Raw genomic sequence first — 26,032 nt, forward strand, 5'->3', positions numbered from 1 at the left:
CTGCAATTCAACTAACTATTTCCTAGTTTTATGTTGCAATATACAGCTACTCACTTTGGTGAGATATGCTTCGAAAAAGGGGTATTACAGCACAATGTTAATTCTTAATAATGGCTTTAGTACAGGCTATATAATATAGAAATTTGCTAGCAACTCAGTTCAACAAAAATTACAATCAGCTTGAAACATGTTGGTAACTGAAGGTCTAATACAAGCTACCTACTATAGCTAGCTATGTCCAATTGGTTGAATACTCTGAAGATTGCTCTACACTTACATGTAACTACATTATCCCAACTATACCCCAACTACATAGCTGTACACCTAAACGGCTATTGGGCAATGTCTCTATAGAGCTATATACATCTATCAGGTGCATACAGCCTTTTGTTGGGTGCCATCTTTGATTTCACAACTCTTTTCACCCAGCCGCCTCAAAGCTTTTGCATACATTTCTGTACATTATATATATTTGGCCTGAAAGCCACCCTTGCATGCATGGGGTTGTTTTACCCACATTTCTACTTATCTACAGACACAATAATAGTAATTGAAGACAGAGTATTGGATTGCACATAATATTCTGATTATTTTTGATGAATTCTAATAGAACGCACATGCATATAATGGATTTCTATTGGTAGATCTATAATTTGAAATTATTTGATTGCATTGAGCTAGAATTTTCATTTATAAATTTAAAGTAGAAATTAAGTGTAGTGAATGGCCATGATAGCAGTGGCTCGGTAGTTAAGGATGTGGATGTACAGTCAGGGTATGGAGATCCCTGGTTCAAGCTCTGGTTAAATTTTCATGCACTTTTCCAACCCCATGCATGGTGACTGTTCTGCATACAGTATCTCAATCTTGCAATTAAATATTGTTTGTTTGTTTTGTAACTCTATAGCTGTAGTTTCTTTATTCTTGAACCATCAAAAGGCACTGCTACAATGCATGGACAGACAATGACTGGGTTTATATGTTGAGCAATTGAGAGCACAGGACATTGTAAGGAAGTATTAAGAGTCATGAGGATGTTTTAAGATTAGTTAGCCATGAATACTGAGATACCTTCTTATAATAATTTATTTAGGCTTTATAGCTAGCACAAGTGCTGAAGGTCTGCAGGACACCTAGTCATACAACCTGTTTAAAGATGTTATATAAGTTGTTTAAAAAGTTGTAGAAAGGAGAAAAAAATTCATGATTGGACCTGGTCATGCAGCCTTAATTCTGCAGTCATCATTTACAAAATATATAGTTACGAATATACACTTAAAAGACAAATGGCTCAATTATGACATCATATATACAACCATACTGAATCACCATACCACTATATGATATCATATCATGCTATATGGCATCATAGCTATTAATGTAGAAAAAACATTTAGTGTTATTTTAAACTTAACCCATTACAGCTATTAGATATTCCTAATAGCTGTCAATGGTTGCTTTTGCTATTAATAAAAAATAATTTACTTTTATTTTATCCCATTAATCTAGCTATTGGGTATGATCCATGTTATGGCAGTATGACATACTAACTCATCCATGGAATAAAATTTTGGCCAAATAAAATTTCAAATGGCCACACTTATAAGAGCCCATTTCTAGCCAGGGTTCTATAGCTTTTTAGAGAACTATAGGCCTATTTGTGCACTTTTGGATAAAAGCATAAAACTGGCTTGGCAAAAATGAAGTTTATGTGTATGACAAAGATTATTCTTTTGGTGCACTGTGAATTTCACTATAGGCTATTTAATGTTCAAAACCATCAGTTTCATTGTCTCTATCTGTCATGTTTATATGATCCCTGCCAAAATTCATAAACTTGGGAGTTATATCTATATAGAATAATTTGGTTTTTACAGAAAATCTATAGCTTACTCTGTTCCTATACTCACAAATATAGATTCAGACAATAATATAGATGTGCATGTATTCAAGTGATTATAATGTTTAGTATCCATCACAGAAATATGTTTGAAACCATGCATGCATGCACCCTATTGCAACTCTGGCAGTATATAGCATTTAGTGCAAAATCATTGTTGTTATGTTTGTTACATAGTACAGTGAAACCTCCCAGAACACCTCTGTAATCTGACATCGGCTGTTTGCTGCGCCAATAAGACTTTGCATGTCTGTTTGATATTTCCGATCTTGATAATCCAACATACCCACACAGTACTTCTGCCCAGAATCGGATTATAGAGGTTCACTGTAGTCAGTAGGCATAAGTAAATGGAGACAACCATGCACTATTATAATTCTTTTACATTTGAGTTTTGGTTTCTTTCTCAGCCACTGGATGAACAGCTTGATAATCATGGTAAAATATGTCCTACAGATGGGTAACTACAGTTCCTCATACATAGATTTGATTTGATTCTTTGATTAGACTCCTCTGTTCGGCATAGCCAATCTTCCACAGAGGAGTGTAGGGAAAAAACACACACACAATAGGTACAAAAACAGTGTACACGAAAGAACAGACAACCACATACAACTAGAAAACTAGTATACAAAACATCCACAAAAATACACATAAAACACAGCATTAGTATACAACACAAATCAGTTCAGTGAAAAACTTTGGCACAGATGGCTGTGCCGGTACAGCTTTAGCAAAATCGCGGTATGCAATGATAAGTTCTAGCACCTACTTGTCACACAGCAGTTCCCTTCAGTCATTGTAAATGTGTTATATTAATTCCCAAGTCTTAGCATTCATGCACCACATCAAGATGACTACCATTGTAGCTATCTTTCTCATTAGCACATCCAGTGCCTAAGCCGGACCCTACAATTGAGATACCAAAAGTTAATAATAATCAATATGGGAGGTAGCTATTTTGGAGACTGATATTCATTCACTTCTTGCCAGATATGTGGCAAACATTTTTATGGAGTTAGTAGCATGTGTTCTAGAAGTGGAGACATGTAAAAAGTTATTTGGAACCCTAATTTTTGGACCTTGTCGGTCTATTTGTTTAGCTACATACTGAAAACAGCCAATATCCTATCTGTTTAATGGCTGGATTTATAGCTAGTATTAAGCTAAATTGAGCAGTATACAAAGCCTGCAGCTGCAACATAGTGGCCTATAACATAAACACATTACGAAAATAACTATCGCGTGATCACAGTGGGCGCGCAACACTACCATAGCTGCATGCTACACTACGCACAGAAAAGCAAACGTCAGATGCTTGAGGCGTACCCCTAGTACCTATAAAAGCAGCTGATCACGAAGCGTTAGCTATAATTAATAATACAATTGTTCACTTCAGTGATTTCGCTATAGTAACTGAACGGTGATGCAACGGCAAGTAGACCTTGATTTCGATGAGGGGCGATACTTGAAGCTTCTCACCAATTTGATTGGTGAAACGGAGCATTTGCAAAACAACCCTCCGAAGTTTATACCAGAGGAAGACAGGTACAAATCTTGAAGGCCGGCCTGACTCGATTAGCTATTAACTACGCCGGAGCCCGGGTGGTGCCGGCACGCGTTGTAGGTCAGGCGATCTGCGACCGCGGTCAAAGTCTTGACTGGCCGAAATTTCACCTTGACCTGTCACTCGAACCGCTTGACCAGTGACTCAAGCCTTCTCGAAGTTTTGGACCGCTCTATCAGTTTTTCAGTCTAATGCGTGCTTGCGCTTATAATAATCTCTTGGTACATGCTACCGACTGGCTATGGAAAAAACATCATTACAATTACAACGAAATGTCTGCTGGAACTTTGTAAGATCTTAGTTGGAGATTCTTACGCTTTGTGAGTTGCACATAATTCCGTATAAACTTGGTTTTAAATACGTAGACTAGCTATATAGTTTCTGATTAGTGTGGGTTTTGAACTCTGCCTTGACCGTTAACTTTGAGTTTGACTGCGGTCGCAGATCTACCTACAGCAAGACCCCCTTGTATTGGCTATAATAATATAGTTATTTTAATATTCTCATGTACATTTTAGGGCGGTTAAACACGTAGTGGATGCTCTACAGCCGTACACAAAGCAGAATGGTGGACTGCTTACGATAGAACACGTGACATACGTTGAAGGAAGAGGAAACTTAATCATTGAATATGACAATGTGAGTCCCATATTGTGTGGATCTTGTGTCAACTACTTGTTAAGCAAGTATTGATGGATCGTATTATGCCGCCGGGCTCCACAGGTGAAATAATGACATATTTCACTGTGCTTTACTCTGGTTTGTGTGCCTAGCTATGAATGTGTTTATGCTATTTTTTCACATAACTTTTAATAGGCCATTGTGTTGCAGCTGCAGGCTTTAATACTAGATCCAGTTATTGAACTAAAAGAATAGCTTTATTGACAAGGTCCAAAATGAGGTTTCCAAAGGACTTTTTCCATGCCTCCCCTTATAAAATCACAACAAAAAATGAATGATTTTCTCAACTATAGGATGTTGGGTGCAGCACTACTACTCAGAAGGGTACAGTATCATTCATTGGTAGTCATCTTGATGTGGTACCTGCTAATCCTGAGAGTTGGGAACGTGACCCATTTAAGTTGACAATTGAAGGTGACAATTTGTATGGACGAGGAACCACTGACTGTCTAGGACATGTTGCCATGATTACTGAGATGCTCATCCAATTGGCTGAGAAGAAACCAAAGTTGAAACGCAAAATAGTGGCTGTCTTCATTGCAGCGTAAGTTGTTATATAAATGTAAGTGTAATAGCTGTAATACAAGCAGAAATGCTTTGCTTGATATATACATGTATGACCTGAGACAAGTGTGTATATATATCAGGCAAGGAGGATGATTCACCTAAGTTAGCATCCATTATCCAATATGACACCATCCAATAGCATCATCCATTAGTATCCATTAGCCTTCATTAGCCAGTAGTGTTGCATAGTGAAATAATTAAACAACCAGGTATCTACTTTTATACAATGCTAACCTGCTCTTTATATCAAAGAGGACGTACTAAACAAATGCATCCTTTATTTGAACTGCAGGTTTAAATTGGTAAACAAGTTCTTGTAATCTTGGTTTGCTGCAGTAATTAAATGTTGTTCTTATAGTGAGGAGAGCAGCAAGATTCCAGGCGTCGGAATTGATATGTTGTTGAAGGATGGCAAGTTGGACCATTTGAAGGCTGGACCAGTTTATTGGGTAGATGCTTCTGATGTTCATCCTTGTATCGGGACTTCCTCTGCAGCTATTTGGGCACTGAAGTGTATTGGAAGATTGTTCCATTCCGGACTGCCCCATAAGGTGAAGTGTGTGTGTAGCATTTATAGTGCGTGGGTACTGATGCACATGTGTATGTGTGTTGTGTAGTGTAGTGTAGTGTGGTAGGTGCATGTGCGTGCATGCGTTTGTGTATGCCTGTGTTAATTATTATGTGAGAGATGACAAGGTAGAAACATGATAATCATTTACCATAATATTGGTTCATAGTAGGGATCATCTATGTTTTTGAAAAATCCTAATAGAGCGAAAACATACGTGTGACTGTTCTATTAGAATATTGTGCACTCATGTTGTATTAGTGTGATGGGCAGGAAAAGGCAATTCTATTTATCAGGGATCAATAAAAGTTGAAACAGTTTCTTGATGCTATCTCATTGTTACAAATTATCCTTGATCTTTCTCTTTACCACTGTACCACTATCACTTTCATCTTCTTTCAAACAGAACTCTTAGTGATCTTGGAATTGGAAGGCTACATTATTGAAAAGTATTGCAGAATTTTTGGCTTTATATCTTGGTTCAACAATATAATGAATTAATGTAATGGTGTTGATGCTCATTGCATGTCGTAAGCAACCTTTCTTTCAATGAAATACTGTAGCTCTTGAAGTTGTCACTTTAAATAGGGACATATAAAAATTAAATATGGAATATAGGTAACAAGATTGCTAAGAAAATCCATGAAACAAGATGAGATTGCTGGAGTAAATCCACAAGGATTGCAGTTACAAGGATTGCAGTTACAAGGATTGCGGTTACAAGGATTGCGGTTACAAAGATTGCGGTCACAAGGATTACGGTTACAAGGATTGCGGTTACAAGGATTGCGGTTACAAGGATTGCGGTTACAAGGATTGCGGTTACAAGGATTACGGTTACAAGGATTACGGTTACAAGGATTACGGTTACAAAGATTGCGGTTACAAGGATTGCGGTTACAAGGATTACGGTTACAAGGATTGCGGTTACAAGGATTACGGTTACAAAGATTGCGGTTACAAGGATTGCGGTTACAAAGATTGCGGTTACAAGGATTGCGGTTACAAGGATTGCGGTTACAAGGATTACGGTTACAAGGATTGCGGTTACAAGGATTGCGGTTACAAGGATTGCGGTTACAAGGATTGAGGTTACAAGGATTGCGGTTACAAGGATTACGGTTACAAGGATTGCGGTTACAAGGATTGTGGTTACAAGGGTTGCGGTTACAAGGATTGCGGTTACAAGGATTACACTTCTATTTGGCTCATTTGCTAGTGTCAAGTTGATGAAATAGGAATTTATTGACCTAACTGCAATATTTGTTTTACTCCAGCAATCCTTTCTTGTTTTGTAGGTATTTTAAACGTTTTAGTATGTCTAGTTAATAATAAGAACCTAGCAGTCTTCAACGTGAGATTATAATTATGTAGGTGTGCATAATATGTAGTATGTTAGGTTAGCATATACAACTATTAAATACGTGTATGGCAAATATCTTATAGGCTATTAACAGTGTGGAACTAGCCATGGATGCAGTCACTCATATACAGAAGAATTTCTATCAGGAGTACCCACCACACCCATGTGAGATTGTATACAAGTACGAAGCCCCCTCTACTATGAAGCCGACTCAAATTAGAGTAAGCAGTTACAAGGATGCCTTCTTTAGTACATGATCTACGGTGTCTACATAATGTACATGTTTATATAGTAGCTATTGTATCATGGTAGGCTTGTAGGAGAATGATTTTAGGCGTTAGTCACACATTTAGCAGTATAGATATGATATGAATTACTTGACTGTATCTAGAATTGCATTTTAATTGCAGCTTTACTTATTTGTATTTTCATCACTGTAGACAGCTGAAGGTAGTGTTAACCAGATCCCACCATGGGCTGAGGCACAGGGTGATATCAGACTGACTCCATTCTATAACATTGATGAGTGTATACAGAAGGTGGAGGGATGTGTTGCTAAACTGAATGAAGGTAAGTTTATACACATTAAAATATATGCATACATGGTGTGCCACAGGGGTACTTTTTTGAAGGTGAAACTGCTAAAACACTGTGGTATTCAAGGAGGCCCCCAAAACACACTGTCTACTATTTAATAATCTGTAACTTTATACTTTAAAACATACAATGCACTATATAGAGGTGTAACATTGTTTTTTAATTAAAAACTATAACAAAATGTTACTATCCTGCAGTACCTACTACTCAAGCTCAAACCTAATATGTCTAACACATAACACGTATACAAAGTATAGCCATACAGAATTTTATTTAGTAGGGATCTTAGAAATATAAAGGAGTGTTCTACATTTCTGTATGATAGTAAAGTTTTGTGTCGTATGCTGGCTACATTGTAGTGTTTCATTTATGTCTTTCTACTACAGATATTAACCAACTGGTGTCTGGTGATCGTGGTCCATGCAGCAAGTATGAAATCAGTCTTCCAGAGGGTGACTTTAAAGGAGAACTGGAAATTTTATGGGAGGGAGAAGTATTTAGGGTTAGAAGGAGTACTTGTGTCTGTACGTGCATCTGTATAGCACAGAAATAGGGAAATTTGAAGACAGTTGCATTTTGTAGTGTTGCCTCCATCTATGAACGTTTCCATGTGTGCCTTCATATTATGATGGCTGAGCAATTTTGCTGTCCAGATAACCTAAACAAATTCTTTTGTGATATCCTAGTGAATAATGACAACATAATTAAATGCTTTAAAAGTAGTGACTATTTTATCACCTGGCATGTTTGCTTAGATGTACTTTATAGATTGCAAATAAAATTGTATTCGGGTAAAATTTGTATTAATGGTGATTTAGAAACTCTGTACGAAACACGGAATTATTAGCAACTGTTTTTATTGACTTCATAGTACTATCCAGATAGTACACTTTGTCTGTTTCAGATGTAAAGACAAACATTTAATTTCTACATCAAGTATTTTATTGTGCTAGCTACATCTTTAGATCTATGTTTGTTGTGTTAAATCATGCTATTATATGTATGAAGATACATGTGTATTTTTTTTTTCTAGTGTAGCTGTACATTGGTATGTATTTAAAGTACATGTACATTATATTAGGGAATCGCCTGTGATCTGAACAGTGATGGATTTAAAGCATTAGACGAGGCCACTAAGGAAGTGACTGGATCATCTGAACCTTATTCTATGACTGGTAGTCTGCCACTGGTAGGGGAAATGCAAGAAGCTGGATTTGATATACAGGTTGGTCAGGGTAGTAGCAGTTTGTGCACTAGATTTGTTTCATATTACCCCTAACACTTTTGAAGATTGTGTGTTAACACAAATATGGGTTATTGTGTCTGTTTAGTTAATGTGTTTCATCAACTGTGGTGTGTTCTATTGGAGTGTTTGATGTATAAATAACTGGACTCCATGTATCCCAACAAATTCACTTTACCAAACACTTTTCTGTCCCACAAGTATTCCGATAATTGAGGTCCCACAGAAATCCCATTCATTGCACACATGCATGTGGGCTGGGCTAATGCTTGTTTGTATTTCACAGATGTTGTTGGTTGAAATACTGTGATTATTCCCCTTGTAGATATGTGGTTATGGATACAGCTCAGTTTACCATAGTGATAATGAGTACTGTACACTGTCTCAAATGAAGATTGGTATGAAGGTCTTCAACCAAATCTTGAACAAGTTCAACCAATAGAAAAGCGTTGTTTGAAACAGAATTTTGTTTTTGTTTTACATGTATTTTTCACATACTAATTTCTGCTACAGCAGTTATTACAAACCTCAATCTGCAGAATGAGATCACTATCCATCTTGCGCGTGTATCATGTTGTGGTCAGTGACACAGTATTACAGACATCAAGTTAGGACATTCAGTGTTTTAAAAGATAACGTCAGATCATTATACGAAGCTCTGCTATCTCGGCTTATCCCATGTAAGAGGTGCATTTCATTTCCACAGCAGATTATATAATTTGAACATATACGTACTGTAAAACAGAAAAGTAAAATTTTTGTGAATCACTGCCATGGTGACTCCTTTATTCAACATAGCCAATTTTCCATTGAGGAATTTGAGAGCACTTACAAAATACAGAAACACTAAACAACTACAAACTAGGGGAAGATACAGGCATGATATTGATACAGATTAATTACATACTCACACAAAACAACATGCAATGATTAACTATATATATATATATATATTTGTGTGTGTGTGTGTGTCGTGATTATAGTAAATTGTACAAACATTAAATTTTTATAGCCGTACAGCTGTACATCAAACACAAAAACATAATATCTGAACCCTCTTGTTGCAACTGTCAGCAACGTGCACATTGTTGTTGGGACTAATAATTATTCCACGTCTCAATAGTTACAATGCTCACTCAAGCACAACTGTGCATGCCTTGGTAGGGTGGCTCAAGTGACCATTATCAGACTTGTCCACAGATGTGCCATTGATCATGAAACCTAAATTGAGAAAATGAAATTGTTGCTACAATTGGCAACAAGTTGGTGTCAGCAATAAACACTCTATAATTTCTATAATTGTGGGCTAAAATACCTACTGGAGTAATCAGTTGTAGATCCACCATGGGTCCACAGTGTCCCGACTGCTGTACAACAAACGTCAAACTTCTGTACCCTGCATGTAACAAAATTCTTGTTGTCCTCCCACCTTGTATATCAGGTCTAGAATCGCCACCACTGTCAAATATAGCTACATACAACAGTTGTTGCCATGTGTGCCTACACTCCATCCTTACCAAATGCAACACCTCATATAGCTACATGGACTACACATCTTCCATCATTGTTCTGGGCTTGTCCACAGTTTTGCACCATGATCACTGATTTCCTTCAATGGTAATGAATATCTTCACTTTTTAACTTTTGTTGAAACAACACTGATCTCATGTAGTGTACAACAAAGTGGTTACCTCTTTTGGAAGCATGTTCATCATTAGTAATATAATAATTATTATGTTACCTGATACAAGTGGTTGCACAGGAATATTAGTTACTTCATATTTGTCAAGTGTCTATAAAGATTACTCTCTTAATGGTTGACATTTATAGCAGCATGTTACCAAATCGAGTGTCATGTGGTTTAAACCAAAGTCCTGTAGTGCTGCAGCTCCAACCAGGGCTGCCCAGAGACTTGGGAGGGTCCAAGCAGAATAAATTGTTGTGAGATACACTTACTGGAACCCCAACAGGCTGGGTCCCGGGATAAGTCCACTCTCTCTGTGCAACAATTTTTCAACTAAATATATTACGAATGCTTAAGTGCAAATGACAATAGATATGTACATAACATTAATATTAACAACCATACAACAGTAAATATAGTAGAGTGATGAATATAGCTCTATGTAACAGTTGTTCAGTGGTTGTATTCACATCCATGCAGTCCTTTATGGCTGTGGGGCAACTGAGTTGATCTTGTTTATCCTCAGAATTCTCCTCAGGTGCTTCATCATCGGCTCTCAAAGTACAGCCCATATACAAGTGGTTGGAAGAATACTACCACATAAGTGATGTTAGGAACAACAAATAATTCCATGATATCTTGATAACCTTGAGACCCAATAAGAAATCTTCCCAGAAGGTACAGTACGTGGTGGAAAGATTAAATTAACAAAGGTGCCACCCAAAACGACTACAAGAAGGGTGATCAGTGGCTTTTTGTGCCGCTTGATGTTGCTCTGTTTCTTCTTTAAGGCTCTCATCTTTTCAGATAGGATGTCAGTAGCACCTGCTAATCTGGTTTCCTTGTCAATTTGCTTGTGAACTTGGTAGGCTTTGATGGCTAAGTAAATGTTCAAGATTATGGCAAGCATAGGTGATAAGATCAAGGGTGTTATGAAAATAAGTACAGCTTCAAGGAAAGCAGTTCCATCTGCCAAGCAAGTACCATACTCATCCACTTGATTGTACCCACTTACATCAAATATGATAGTCTGGGCAGTGGGTATGAGAGCCAACAGCCACGACCCAGCAATTACAGCAGCTACAACACGAGGTTTCATCTTTCTTCTGTACTTAAATGGATACTTGATAGCAAACACCTTATCGGCTGCTATTATCATGAATGACAATGGGCTGGGAGCAAACGGAACTTGTAGGTAAAGTAGCTGGAAAAGGACTCTACTCCCAACTGAAAACTGATTATCATGATGCTAGCAATCAAACAGCCAGATAGTGTTGTTATCATACCAGATACCAGTAGGTTAGCGACAAAGATATTGTGAGGCTTACGTAAACTTCTTGTGACCTTTATAGTGTAGACCACCCAGCCTGACAGTAGCAAGATGACTGTTGTAGCAACCAGGTTGAACACCAAGGATAGGTAGGGAACATACCCTGGAAGAACAGAGCCTCTATCAACTACTTGGATCTCCTGGTTAGTTCCAGAGCCTGAGTTAGCAATTTCATCCATCTCTCCTGTCCTTAAACAGTCTTGTGCTACTAGTAGTAAATGGTAGCTACTGTGATACTATCAGAACACCAACAAAACACACATACACTCTTAGCGACTAACTCTACACAGTGTGCTATTTTATTGATATAGATGAAACCCTGCAAATATAACACACAGAATGTGATATTCAAGTGAATTTTCAGCTCCATGCATGCAGAGGATTTTCTGAATTGTCATCTGTTTCTTTATTAAAATTTAATGGTTGCATGTGCAGTGCTTCCCTGAAATGGCCAATGCCAGAGTATGTACCAATAACAGTGGCCACTAGTTAAACTGTATATGAAGTTGATAATGGAGTACAATAACAAATTTAGAAAGTAATTTAGTATATTTAGTTAATTTAAGACTTCTGTTAAGTGTAAAAGCTGTGTATATACGTAGTAGCAAGCTATGCATGTTGTTTTTCTCATGCAATTAGAGACAACAGTTCCCTGTTGTTGCCACCTGCTGCATGTCACAACTACTTGTTGTTACTGGAAGAGTTAGTATATGCCAATAAACAGCCATGCAGCCTAGCACCTAGCTATGGTGAAAAAATTCCCTAAAAATTTAAAGGTTACATCATTGATTGATTTCATCATTAATTTTTGTCATTGTATAAGTTAGCTAGACATTTAATAGCATATGCAACTCATATTTTCAACCAGTGCAAAGACTTGTGATGCTTAGAAAATGGTGAGTTAAACCATTCGTTGAATTGAAAACTATTGTGTGATAATCAAGACATTACTATATTGATGGAGACATGTGGAGGCAACAGTTGACTGTTTTATCTCAAAAGAGGAATTAATGCAAACGCCAAGTACACATGTACAGCATCAAAATGGGATAAACAATGAAGAAAACAGCCGTGAAATGGATTCTTGTACAGTTTATTGTCCAGGCTGTTTCGTAGGGATTTTAGACTTTACTGTGTATATCTTCATCAATCATGATGGTTATTGTAACAAGAACAAAAACTCTAAGGGTGATGGAAATAAAAAAGAGTAAACAAGGGGTGATTGCCTATATCTGCAGTGATACTGACTAATAAATATTTAATCCATGGCATGGCTATACCGCTATATGACTCAAGTAAAGTATACGAGTTAAATGTCCAGTATTGTAGCTACAGGTGTAGGCACTATCCATTGTTTCATCTTTTTTATTCTATAATCCCCACTCAAATAAAAAATAAATAAAATTTTCCTTGCACTTGTTTTGTAATATAACAATGACTGGTGAATTAACCCACCAAAGTGATAATAAACAGACTTTACGTCCAAATGCATACCCCAACTATCAATTACTGTGAAGTGAAGTGGCCATTTTGCTTTGTTTTCAGTTATTTTTCGTCTGTTACACATGCAGTGCTATGAACAAAGATCAACACCTATGCAGTAGTGGAGAACAAAATAAGACACAAAGGAGGACAAAGGTAAATCCATGATGCATGCATTATAGCAAGTGAAAATGCATGTCGAGCAAGTAACTGTTGTAACTTTGTGGGACTCAATCCCAGCAGTGCTTCTGTTACAAGGAGATTGTAGGGGATGGAGAGTTGTTTTGAAAGACATTCAAAGAACCATCATGATGTGATGTATAGTAACTGTATACTGTATGCATAAACAAATGTAAGAAAAAATGTCTTGGGCTCAAGTGGCATTGAATGCTTAAGATACAAAACAATAATGCATAAAGTTTTGGTGCTTATATGTCTGGCAAAAAGCATGCTGCAAATAAATATTTCTTGGGGTCTTAGGCGCTGCACTATTGAGAAGGGTACAGTATCATTTATTGGTGGCCACCTTGATGTGGTACCTGCTAATCCTGCTGAGAGTTGAGAACATAACCGATTTAAACTGATCATTGAAGGAGACAAGTTGTATAGACAAGGGACTACCCATCTAGGACATGTTGCCATGATTACCAAGCTGTTCATCCAGTTGCTGAGAAGAAACCAAATTATACCATTATACCTAATAAGGTATATATATATAGTCACGAATACACTTATAAGACAAATGACTCAATTATGACATCATAGTGATCATACCAAAGTATATACTGCGCCAGCCTATGGCTATATGACATCATATCACACTATAATTGTAGTGTCATACCTAATAGTTGTTTCAGTAAAAAAATATAATACTTTAATAATTTTATTTTGAACCCATTAACAGCTATATTGGTTGTTTATTAAAAACTATTCATCCCATTAATAGCTATCAGGTATAACCCATGATATGACACTATGACATCACAACCCACTAAAATTTTACATAAAGTTTCATGCTCAAATGGACGCACTTATAGGGGCCCTATTTCTGAATCCTTCCCATTTGTGAGATAACTGGATTCTTCCCAGTTGATTTAAGCAATTCATGCAAAATGTTCCTTGTTAGAAAAAAAGTGAGTTAAACCTTTCTTTGAGTTCAGTGTGAAAACCATTGCTTGATAATCAAGACATTGCTATAGGAATGGTAAACTATGTTATGTCAAGTACGCATGTGTAACACCAAAAAAGGGATGAAGCCAGCCATGAAATGGATCTTTGTACATGGTCATGTGGTTAATGTTTGTCCAGGCTGCTTTGTACCAGATTTTAGACTTTGCTGTGTAGTAACTTTGTTGTGGTTAATATGTGACTGGATCTGTGAAAAGGGGTTTTATAGCCTTTCCAAATTTCCAAGTTTGATGAGTCATAGCTCATCATGTGTTTAACTCATTGTCTTTAAAAGTATATCCAGGAATAGTGCTATGATAGGGGTGTAAAGTGACCAAATTTCTGGCTGGTACCATACACACAAGTCCAGCTATGGATTGCCAAGTACATGCAATTGGAAAGGCTATAAGACCCTTTTCACAGATCCAGTCACATATTACGAGTACAAGGAAAACTCAAAATATTTAATGTGAGTATGGGTCATGGAAATAAAAAAAAGAGTGAACAAGGGATGATTGCCTACACCTGCAGTTATACTAGTGAGCATTTATTTTTAATCCTTAATTCAGTCATGGCTATATATACCGCTGTGGTATAGCCATGACTGAATTAGGCACAACAAGCCATGAATGCCCACTATTGTAGCTGCAGGTGTATAGGCAATTGCCTTGTTTCATAACTTTTTGTTTCTGTGACTCAAGTCAATTTTATTTTAAATTCCTTGTTTACTTTTTTTGTAAATTATTAAGTGAATTAACCCACCAAAGGAATGATAAACAGGCTTTATGTCCAAACGCATGTCCCAACTATCAATTACTGAAAAGCAACAAAAAGATATGTTTCCATGGTGTTTCTGTAGTGAATCTTAAATGAAATTTTCAGGGAGATGTAGAAGTTTATCACAAAAACTGTCATAATCCATGCACATTTCCTGAAAGGAATTTGGCACATTCCATTACTGAGTAAATTAAGTATGACAATTCCTTACACAATTCCATTCACATTTACTTTACTCCAGGAATTTTGCACATTTGGACATTTCTGTTCCAAGGAAATGTTACAATTTGTTATGCACGAAATCTCAGGAAACACAAATTTTGCACAGCGCATTTTGCTTCATTTTCAGCTACTTTTCACCAGTGCTATGAACAAAGATCATGTGAGAAGTACCTCTGCAATTAATCCAGCCACTACAGAAAATTGAATCAATAATATAACAATCAGTACAAGAAGCCTAAAACCAGAGACACGTTGCCCAAAAATCAACACCTATACACAGTAGTGGAGAAACAATGCTAGGGATGGATGTAAAGAAGGACAAAGGTAACTGTTGCGGTGTTATGATGATATTGATCAGAATATTAAATCACAACAGTTACAACAAATCACAAAAGACAACACGTGTTACAACAGCATTAATTAGAGATAAAGTTTGAGAGAGTTCTGAAAAAGTCACATGACTATTAGCGTGTGCCCTACATAACTCTATATATAATGCATGTATAGTTGCTGTCGTAAATGAAAGGCAGGCCTAAGTGACATCAAACACTTTAGAGATCCAAGTCCATAGCATGCTCCATAGTTGAGCTGTGTTTTGCTGAAGGCATCAGTTAGTTAGTTAGTTAGTTATTCAATAGAAAATTCTGTTAAATAAAAGTACCTAAAATTCCATTAAAAACCTGTTGAAAGCATTTAGAGTTGCTCTGAAGGCATATTTTGGTTTGATTATGGCTAAACAGCTGTTGTGACATGACAGCTGTTTTTGAGTGATATTTAAAAAAGCACAAACCTTCATAACCTATACTATACAGTACTATATATCGTATTGTGTGCTGTAATCATAAACGTAGCCAAGCCCCTTGGTTTGATAGCAAGTATTCAGATAAATACTTCTGTGTATTGTATGGGTCGAATGACACAATTCAGCAGCGGTTCAGCCAGGGATTGCCAGAGATTTGCCCACTATGCACTATATGTGACATCATCTCAAGCTAGGCGTGTTCATCTCCATTTCCAAGTCCACAGTTTAACCATAAACCTAATTAATAAAGTATACTGTAAAGTGTTGCTATTATGGAGGAGAGATAACAAGACTTCTCACAACAACGATTTCTAGGAGTGCCTAGAATACACTAACAAGCAACTGTGGCAATACCTCTCCTAGGAGAGGTATTCATTATTTGATATATCACTTCCATTGCCTGTTACTGCATTCCTGAGCACAGATAGCAGTACTATATATGGCACCTTCTTCAGATGTAAAAGTGGTACATGTTAATACAGTGAAACCTGTCTATTCCGGTCATCATAGGGACAAAATTTTCTGATCTCATTAAGGAGGTGGCTGCATTAAACAGGTAACTTTGTACACAGTTGGCACATATGGGGATTTTCACAGTGGCCAGTTTAGACATGTACAGGTGACCTCTTTATGCAGTGACCTGATTAGACAGGTTTCACTGTATTATATAGTTAACCCACCAGTAGAGGCCACCTCTGTTGATAACTATAGCTAGATGATGTAATGTATTTTTGCTGATTCAGCTTGAAACAGACTTTTAACAATAACCTAGGCATTATCTAGCTCTTGTAATGCTGAAGTCATAAACTATAACTACCAATACCGCGTCAATCATTAAGGTCACAAATGAGAGGATTTATTACACATTTACAAAAATGTGTGCCCGTTGAGTTTTAGTGATGTTGGGTAGTACACCCAAAATCATTATAACTCAACTGGCATGTTGTACTAGATATTAGTGATCATGGAGGTTCGGCACAGCGACAAGGAATTTAACATTTGATTAGGGATCATACTCTATACTCATCATAAAAGAAAATAGCAGTGAAGCAAGGGAGGTTGTCTACACTTGTAGGTATACTAGCGGACATTTAATCCCTAATTCAGCCATGAGTATATAGACTGATTCAGAAATGTAGTGATTAAATATCCTTTATTATACTATATCTACAGATGTAACTGATATTTTTATTTCTATGATCCTTAATCAAACTGATCAAATTTAAAATTCCCATTATTTCCCTTGTACTTGTGTATATACTGATCAATAGAAAATATTGAATACAAAATTACTAACCTTTAATATAGCATACATAGAAACTATTTTATTAATTCATCTACCAAGTGGCTGTTCATGCTGAAATCCTTAAATATTATTTGTAACTGCTGATATGTGACAGGATTTGTGAAAAGGGGTCTTCCACACACATCCAATTCTATGAACTTGGTAGACTATAACTTAGTGTTCAGCTAACATATAAACCTGAAATTTTCTCCATCCATTACGCTATGTTGGTGCTCACTACTGACCACATTTCAAGTCAATAGCTTTTTCCTATCTGAAGTTATTAATCATCAAAGTTGGTAAATTGGATGTGTGTGGAAGACCCCTTTTCGCAAATCCGGTCACATATATCAATTCTAAAGGCATGGTTAATGAAGCTATCGCTAGCTATTGTATTTGAGGGAGAGGTTTTGCTTACAAAGCTGAAATTAGGTTTGAAACTTGCATTGGTAAACTGACTTCTTGCATGATTTCACTGGCCATTTCACTTGAAGGATTGCTTGATTGCCAACTGCATGGACTGGTAAGAAGATCAACCATTTCACTAATATAATTATTTTTAACTGGACAGTCCCCTACATTAACTTAATTCAAATGTGTGCTCTTTAAATGTTAAAGTCAGTTATAAATACCACAATCATATTTTAATAAAAGGAAATTGCAATGCTTCCCAGTGATCAAAATACTAGATGACGTAGTGATAATTTCACTCCCCACTTCACCAAATTGATCGATGATGGTTTGATATGTAGTTCAAATTCAGCTAACAATCTACTCACTAATACTCACAATATATATACATGCTTGGTCTGAAGCACACAAAAAGTAACTATTAAATGTTAACTTTATACACTCATTGAATGTTTACAACGAGTATTAGAACTGAGCAAAAATTAAACTAAAAAAACACCAGCCAGCATTTGTGTGTGCACGTGCGTGTATAGAGTTCAATAGCTATTGTGGTAGATATGGTGTAGAAGTAGTGACAGCATATAAGACATCATCAATAAAAAATTCTTCAAGTTGCCATTGAAGAGTCTCAAAAGTTGGTCTGGAGTTGGCATCTTCATTCCAACATTTTATCATTATCTTGTGCAGCTGTTCTGGACAGTTTGTTGGACGTGGTATGCGATATCCCCTTTTCATCTCTTCTATTAAATTTTTTTTATCATGATAGGGTAACTGGCCATATGTAACCAACTCATGAAGACAGATACCGAAAGACCACACGTCAGATTTAACTGTAACAATGGAAGACAACAATACTTCAGGGGCTGCCCATTTGGTGGTGGGTGTGGTGTTCGTAAGCTTTATACTGGGGTTTTTTGCAAGAGCATTGATGACACCAAAATCTCCTATCCTACAGATGAGATGTTCTGATACAAAAACACTTCTGGCAGTGAGGTTGCCATGAATGTAAGTGTTCTTCTCAAGGTAGGCCATTCCAGCTGCTACTTGTGCTCCCATATTGATTAGCTGAGGAAGCTGCAAAGTACGACCATCACCTTGTAAATAATCTTGTAAGTTGCCATGTTCCATCGGTTCAGTCACAACATAGATTGGCTCCTCTTCTACACATACAGCATATAACTGTACTACATTTCTGTGTCTCAGTTGTTTCATCACTGTTGCTTCCTTCAGAAAGTCAGACACAGTAATAGTACCAGGGTTGAGTGTGTTCACAATGACTGGAGTGCTATTATTCCACACTGCTTCCCACACTTCACCAAAGCTTCCAGTGTTTGTCTTCTTACAAAGTTTTAAAGAACTTCTTTGAATTTTCCATGCTTTGTTGGTAGCTTTAGACAAGCCAGCAGTTCGGTGTGCTTCAGTAGGTATACAAGGTGTCTTTATTATTTCAAAGCCTGTGTGTTCAGTGTGATATTCAACTAGTTGTCGAAGAGACTCAAACACTGTAGCAGGATGAATAAAATATTTTTTATCACTGGATTTGTTAATTCTACACCTTGTTATAACATTTCTATCTCTCACAACAAGAGTAAAACCACTGGAAGCTTTTTTACTGTCACAAACGAGAAATGACCCATGATTGTTAGGTGCTTGCATTAATAGTTCTTCAGCATGTTTAACTGAGATAGCTCCAAAGTACCAACTATTGAAGAGAAACATAATCATTAACATAAGAAGCTATAGTGTTAAACCCTTCTTAGAATGAGACTTGAGTGACATTAATAAAGCAAATCTGAAAATTCACTAAAATGATCATTGAACTTTACTTTAATAAAATGGTCAAAATCCTCCAATATAGCAGGCAACAACATACTTTAAATACTGACTCTAAGAGGAACTGAGCTTGCTCCTGGCTGATGGAAATAATGCTTAAACATCTCTCTCTGTAAAACTACTTTTATGCACCCTGGAGTGAGCTCAGTTTCTCTCAGGGCTAAATGGCCATTATGCTTAGTTGCTTAGTTTTCAGCTATGTTCAGTCCATTACTCAGCATTATAAATGAAGAACACCATGAGAAGGACCTCTGTAATCAATCCAGTCACAACAGATTCCCCACACCTTGTGCTGTCAGCAACGGTTCGAGCTCATGAAATGAACGTTCCAAACAAGATGACAAGACAGCCAGTTAAAGCACTGCTACACTTGTGCAATATGAAAATAAAAGCACTTGGACATGGTCTCAAGCCTAATATAGCACTCGACTTTGCCTCATGCTATATTAGTTTCTCTCCCTGAGCCTCATGCTTTTATTTCTATATTGTACATACGGCAGTGCTTTAAAACTATAACATGATAATCTGACAGCCAGGGGCATAGCTAGAAAATTCTGATGGGTGGGCATATATTATGCCCTGTACACACACTCTCATTCATGAGAGGCATTATCAAAAAAAATCATCTAGTGTATGCACACCTATGCTATGCTATATAGTGCTGCATGTAAATATAACTACCAGCTGTGTTTATAATATACTTGCTAGTATCCTGGATCATCAGGCGATAATCGTGAATATCATGTGACATCAGTCAAACCTGCCAACAACTATTAAACACATCACTCTGGCACTAGCCATGATAGAGAACGTACAGCCCCTATTAAACTGATAAAAGCTAGGTCATGCCTAAGGCCAACATTATTCAATTCCTTGTTTCCTGTCCCCTAAAGAACATTCAACTAGTGCGGGCAGGTAGTTATTATTATTAGCTAAAATTTCATTATTGTTGAAAATCATTAAAACATTGAAAAAACAAGCATTAGATAGCCAGTTAGCTGCCTCAGTGAAGAGAAATGAGCTGTCTGCAGGGTCAAACAACCTGTAAAATGATTGGCTTTGCTTGTGAAACTCCAATAAACAATCATATTTCTCTGCTGAGATATGCTAACTTCATAGACAACCTCTGGAGGCACACAAATTACAAATAATTTCCATATTTATAAATACTAAGTACAATAATAATTACCAATGCAGGTGACAAAACTGGATGCGGGTGGGTGACAGGAAACAAGGTATCACTATCAACAAATGTTGGCCTTATCATTGGCAAAAAAAGTCTGCAACACAGGATATTCCCAGGCGGTCACCCAAAACCCTGCCTGACGCTGCTTAACTTCAGTGATCAGACGAGAACTGGTGCTTACAGCATGGTATGGTTGCAGACATTAACCAAGCCATTGTACTGCCTATTTATACACACAACACTCCAGCAAACTACTCCATTACTTGCTGCTATTTACAAAACTGAAAAGATGAAGTAAAATCCTTAGGCCAACATTAATAATATTTATCATTTCCTTGTTTCTTGTCCTTTAAAGAACATTCAACTAGTACGGGCAGGTGGTTATTATTATTAGCTAAAATTTCATTATTGTTGAAAATCGTTAAAACACTGCAAAAACAAGACAACCTGTAAAATGATTGGCTTTGCTTGTGAAACTCCAACAAACAATCATATTTCTCTGCTGAGATATGCAAACTTCATAGACAAACTCTGGAGGCACACAAATTACAAATAATTTCCATATTTATAAATGCCAATTACAATAATAATTACCAATGTAGATGACAAAACTGGATGCGGGCGGGTGACAAGAAACAAGGTATTAACAAATGTTGGGGCACTAAACAGCAGTACAGTACAGTACAGTACAGACTACCGAGACGTATCAACTAGTGTCCTACAAAAACTTGACTTTAGGTGATTGTAGAAAGTTGTTTGTCCACTTTACGAGTCAGGCTTCTTTGATTTTTGCTGACTTCTCAGAGTCGGAACACTTTCCTTCACACCTTCTCAGATCAGTTCAGACTTGGTAAGTCATCTACTGGCACCATCTTATCTTACTGGGTACCATCCGCATCAGTTCTCTAACCGTTCCAAAGCGTTTCTCACTTGTCACATTAACTTTTGCAGTTTGGCTCCACTTTCAAATGTATCTTATGTGCAACTTAGGAGGGGTCATGGCAAGGGATTTTCCCCTCATAGTCACTATTTTGTCATGTGATATTGTCAAAGAACTAATTCCAACCTTGTTGTACAGGTTAAACACTGTGGTATGTTTAGATATATGTTGTGTTGTTTGTGTATTAGCTACTTGCATTGGAATTTTGAGAAAAACTGTTGGTGATGGTTGGGTAACTAGCAAACTTGATAGGGCAAATTCCTAACCATGCCCACCCCTAGCTATGCCCCTGCTGACTTGTTCATTATGCAATAGTTATTACATGTATTCATTTGCATCAGCAGTGGTGTAGCTACACCTGAGTATCATAAGCATCAGCTCACTTTGCATGAGCATCATGATGTTCTGTTACAGCAGCCTCATATGGAAATACCACGTTTAACATTATCCACAAGCATTTAATAGCACTTGTATTCTTCATGTGTCTCAGCTGGACCAACACTTACAACATGAAAAGTAAGCACCATGCATGTATTAAAGTAAGTCTGATCAATAACTGCAAGCTATGCCACTAGTGTACATCTAAAAATAAACTCAAAGCACCCAGGAGATCATAACTCAGAATTACACCTAAAATTTTTTTCTTTGGCAACTAAACCACTAGCAATGTAGTGGAGAGTCAGCTAATATAGAGGATATTTGTATAGCCTAAAATCAAAGTCATTCCTTTGTCTTTAACAATAAATACACGTGATATCTTTAAGCATCCTTACATAACAAATTGATTCAGGTAAATACCAGCTGGCTTTTTACCTTATTATCTTCAACATTGCATACTCAAACAATTAGTTATACGAAGGACTTACCCCTCCCCCTGTTATCACTGCATTATAATGGTCTACCTGTACCACAATTTTTAGCTGCAAGAAACTTAAGCCCATTCTGAGAATCAATTTATGAACAACTTGCATGAATAATTATCAAACTCTGCATGTACACCAGATTTATTTAATATCTAGAACAACCTAGCCTGAACTAAAAATAAAGTTTTTGATTCCACGTGCATGAGACCTAGCCTCTTACTACATATAGCTGGGAACCTGGAAACATCAATATAAGCAAACTTATCGATCATAGCACTTAGCTAAATAAATTTTCCCGGAATTTTATTTGTCACTCACTTTCAATGGGAACAATTTAGCCATCACAAATAAGGCTGTCATGATTTGATCAGTTACAGTAGAATAAAAGCAAAAGCTTATTTCTCACTACAGTGTTTCTGAGTTTACAGTATCAACTGCAGTTTCTACATACACACATCCTTCATACCAACAATTTTTTGCACAAATACATATGTTAAGTAAAAACAAGGTAATGCATAACTATCTCACCCATGCGGTGGGAGAGAAAGCATATGACAAGCACTTACTCTTCAGCATCAAGTAATGATTTGTATTCTTTAACATAACTGCTAGGGATGCATCCTTCTTGACTGTTACTCCGTCTAGCAAGCCACCAACAGTCATCATCAACTCTGACAATGTGCAGAAGGTCTCCTTTTTTGAAGCTCAAATCAAAATCTGTTCTAGCTGTGTAGTTGTACTTTGCTATAAATAGTGGATAATTTGAGCTATCAATATTAGTGTCAAAAAAGCTTCGAGAAGAATTATTGCTATCAACAAGAGAGACATAATTGCTAGGAATGTATCCTACTCGACCAGCAATCCACCAGTTACAATCCTCACTATTCACAACGTGCAGCAGATCTCCTTCTTTAAAGCTTAATTCACTGTCTCTCCTTGGTGAATAACTGGATTTTGCTATGAAGAGTGGATAGTTTAAATTACTTGCCTTAACTGCTTCTAACTTCTTGTTTGTTTCCCTGTCACGATCATTTGCCTCAGATTCATTTTGCAACTGATTTGTTCTAAATTCTGAAACATAGCTACTTGGAATGCATCCCATTTGACCAGCAAGCCACCAATTAGCATCATCAGTGTTAATAACATATAACATTTCCCCTTCATTGAAGCCCAATTCACTTTCTTGTCTAGGTGAATAGCTATATTTTGCAATGCAAGGTGGATATGCAATTGATTCTGGTTCAGGATTTTTTCTTGCTTCTTCATCTGCCACCTTCAGATTGTGTGAGACTCTGATTTGATTTCCATCAAATTTCACAATGTAATTACTGGGGATATATCCTACTTGACCTGACAAATCCTTGTTCTTACCAAGCCACCAGCCAGGATCATCAGTGTTCATGATGTAAAATTGGTCTCCTTCTTTAAAGCCTAGTTCATTTTTCCTTCTAGGTGAATAGCTGTACTTTGCTATGAAAACCGGATGGTGTGAATACGACCATTTATTGCTCGAGTCTGATTTAAGATTTGGTTGGTTTAGCGTATTTTTGGAAACATAATTGCTAGGGACATACCCAACCCTAGTAGAATCTTTACACTTTACAAGCCACCAATCAGGATCATCGGTACTCATGACATACAGCTGGTCTCCTTCATTAAACCCCAATTCGTTTTCTCGCTTAGGTGAGTAGCTGTATTTTGCTATAAAAAGCTGCTGGCTTGAATTTGATTTAGACTTTAATGTTAGCTCGGTTGCCGTGATATGTGAACTCTGATCCTTTGTAAACTCCATGACACTAATGTAATTGCTAGGAATGCGTCCTACTTTACCAGAATTATAATTCCTAGCAAGCCACCAATTATGATCTTCAGTATTCAATACGCCAAATAAGTCTCCTTCTTTGAAGGCTAATTCATCGTCTCTTCTAGGTGAATAGCTGTAACTGGCTGTATAAAGGGAATGGCGGCGCCGATCTGCACTAGCTGCGGAAAACATATCCCCTGAAAAAGCGGTCGTACTCATAGTGGCACGGATAGTCGACTGTCCACGCCTACGCGTAGTGCTAGCTGATTTTCTTCGCTGAACCAGCTGATCGTAAATTTGTATTAAACGTTTAGTGACGAAGTTGGTTGGAATTAAGTCCACATCATCTTGTGTTAATTTAGCACGACACAAAGGGCAGCACACATCGCTGTTAAATTTTTTATTCATTTCAATAGATTTCTTAAGGCAGACCTTACAGAACGTGTGCAAACACGGGGCAGTCTTCGGATCAGTGAAAAGATCGCCGCAGATAGAACAAGATATTTCATCTTTGATCTTTCGCCATTCATAAATTTCTTCATCCTCGTCGCTTTCCATCTTTCGGCTTCACAGTGACTCAGGCGTTCGGCAGGCTCACATTCAGGACACAGGCAACTTGAGACGTCCAGTGGGGTATATATACAAGGGGGGGGGGGGGGGGGGGTTGCAATGGTTTCAACTGAAAACCCCTCTAGAAATAGCGCCCGCCCCAAATTCATTTACGACTCGTCGATAAAATCACCACGAGTTATACATAGTGTATTATATTAGGACTTTCTACTGGTGAAACTTCATACTTTTTCCCTTGAAATCACCATTACGGTGTTCAACTGCAGGTTGTGACCTTCAGTTTTTTTTTTTTTTTTTTTTTTGGTCTTCGACTTAGCTATACAGCTAGGCTGAAGTTGAGTGGAATCTGAAACCCCCTCTGAAAATTTCTAGATCCGCCACTGACGTCACATTGATGCCATTCATGCACCCGTACCGTACGTATAGCTACCGTATGCACCTTCTTGCACGTATTCGGATTAAGTTTGTGGGTATCTTTGAAATCTAATATGAGAAATGGAAGTATCAGATTCAGAGCTATACTGAGCGGGATTTTCACGAGTCACTCTTCTAAAAATAGCTAAAGATCAGAAACCTACCTCACACTAGCTACCAGGTCAGTGTTTATTCTAGAGCTGTTAGGGGGGACTCCCCCCCTCCCCTATTTATTTATTTATTTAGGCTTTATGGTGTAAAAAAAACAAAAAAACCCAAAGGTCTATTTAAAATATGCGTAGTTACACAGCCTTAAAATGCTCTTAGGATGGTAAAATTTCCTAGGGTAGCTACACATATAGCTAAATATAGCTAAACTATTTTATTATCAATTTAAAAATTAAGTAGGGATCCAAGCAATAAAAACTAGTGAGACAAGAGATGAATGATGGTAGCTATTACAGCATATAGGTTAGTGGGAAAATCCCTACATTGGCATGTACATGTTATAACAATGATTTTGTTTCAACACAGCTAGTGGACACGAAGGACACAGCTAGTGGACACGAAGGACACAGCTAGTGGACACAGAAGACACAGTGGACACAGCGAAGGACATATACTGTATATATATGCACACACAGGAAATGACTTTCATATTTGTGGTCTCATTCCATCACTATAAGAACTGGTTTCCAATTGCCCACTTCAGTGAGGGCAGCTCCTCAGTATATACATGCACAGTAGCATGCAATAAATGCCATGTACTGTCTGAC

General features: G+C 37.2%; 3 protein-coding genes and 1 pseudogene across 4 annotated transcripts in view; 1 reads left to right on the forward strand and 3 right to left on the reverse strand.

Moving 5' to 3' along the window:
* LOC136241754 (tyrosine-protein kinase-like) overlaps positions 1–26,032 on the reverse strand; it is a 135,457-nt gene that overhangs the window by 35,274 nt on the left and 74,151 nt on the right. The window lies entirely within an intron of this gene.
* LOC136241764 (uncharacterized) lies at positions 3,192–9,018 on the forward strand. 2 transcript variants are annotated; one of them, XM_066033070.1, is made up of 10 exons: positions 3,192–3,263; positions 3,314–3,448; positions 3,986–4,106; positions 4,442–4,692; positions 5,074–5,266; positions 6,730–6,867; positions 7,087–7,216; positions 7,630–7,745; positions 8,325–8,468; positions 8,812–9,018. In XM_066033070.1, exons 2-10 carry the CDS (start codon positions 3,327–3,329, stop codon positions 8,926–8,928), a joined length of 1,332 nt encoding a protein of 443 aa, XP_065889142.1. In that variant the 5' UTR covers positions 3,192–3,263; positions 3,314–3,326; the 3' UTR covers positions 8,929–9,018. The 2 variants fall into 2 exon arrangements, with proteins under 2 accessions (XP_065889142.1, XP_065889140.1); XM_066033068.1 differs by lacking the exon at positions 3,192–3,263 and having other exon boundaries at positions 3,270–3,448.
* On the reverse strand, positions 17,981–24,871 carry LOC136241753 (uncharacterized). The gene is made up of 2 exons (XM_066033053.1): positions 23,035–24,871; positions 17,981–19,348 (listed from the first exon to the last, which is right to left on the reverse strand). Exons 1-2 carry the CDS (start codon positions 24,828–24,830, stop codon positions 18,190–18,192), a joined length of 2,955 nt encoding a protein of 984 aa, XP_065889125.1. The 5' UTR covers positions 24,831–24,871; the 3' UTR covers positions 17,981–18,189.
* On the reverse strand, positions 20,757–20,866 carry LOC136241920 (5S ribosomal RNA; annotated as a pseudogene).

Source organism: Dysidea avara, chromosome 12 (assembly GCF_963678975.1).
Source record: "Dysidea avara chromosome 12, odDysAvar1.4, whole genome shotgun sequence".
Taxonomy (NCBI): Eukaryota; Metazoa; Porifera; class Demospongiae; order Dictyoceratida; family Dysideidae; genus Dysidea; species Dysidea avara.

What these genes read in the sequence shown, in the direction of transcription:
- LOC136241764 (XM_066033070.1), top strand. Translation starts at nt 3,327, where the DNA reads ATGCAACGGCAAGTAGACCTTGATTTCGATGAGGGGCGATACTTGAAG. An exon ending in TTTATACCAGAGGAAGACAG is followed by an intron (nt 3,449 to 3,985) that starts GTACAAATCTTG and finishes TGTACATTTTAG; the next exon opens with GGCGGTTAAACACGTAGTGG. An exon ending in TAATCATTGAATATGACAAT is followed by an intron (nt 4,107 to 4,441) that starts GTGAGTCCCATA and finishes TCTCAACTATAG; the next exon opens with GATGTTGGGTGCAGCACTAC.
- LOC136241753 (XM_066033053.1), bottom strand. Translation starts at nt 24,830, where the DNA reads ATGGAAAGCGACGAGGATGAAGAAATTTATGAATGGCGAAAGATCAAA. An exon ending in TCATTACTTGATGCTGAAGA is followed by an intron (nt 19,349 to 23,034) that starts GTAAGTGCTTGT and finishes TCTCTTCAATAG; the next exon opens with TTGGTACTTTGGAGCTATCT.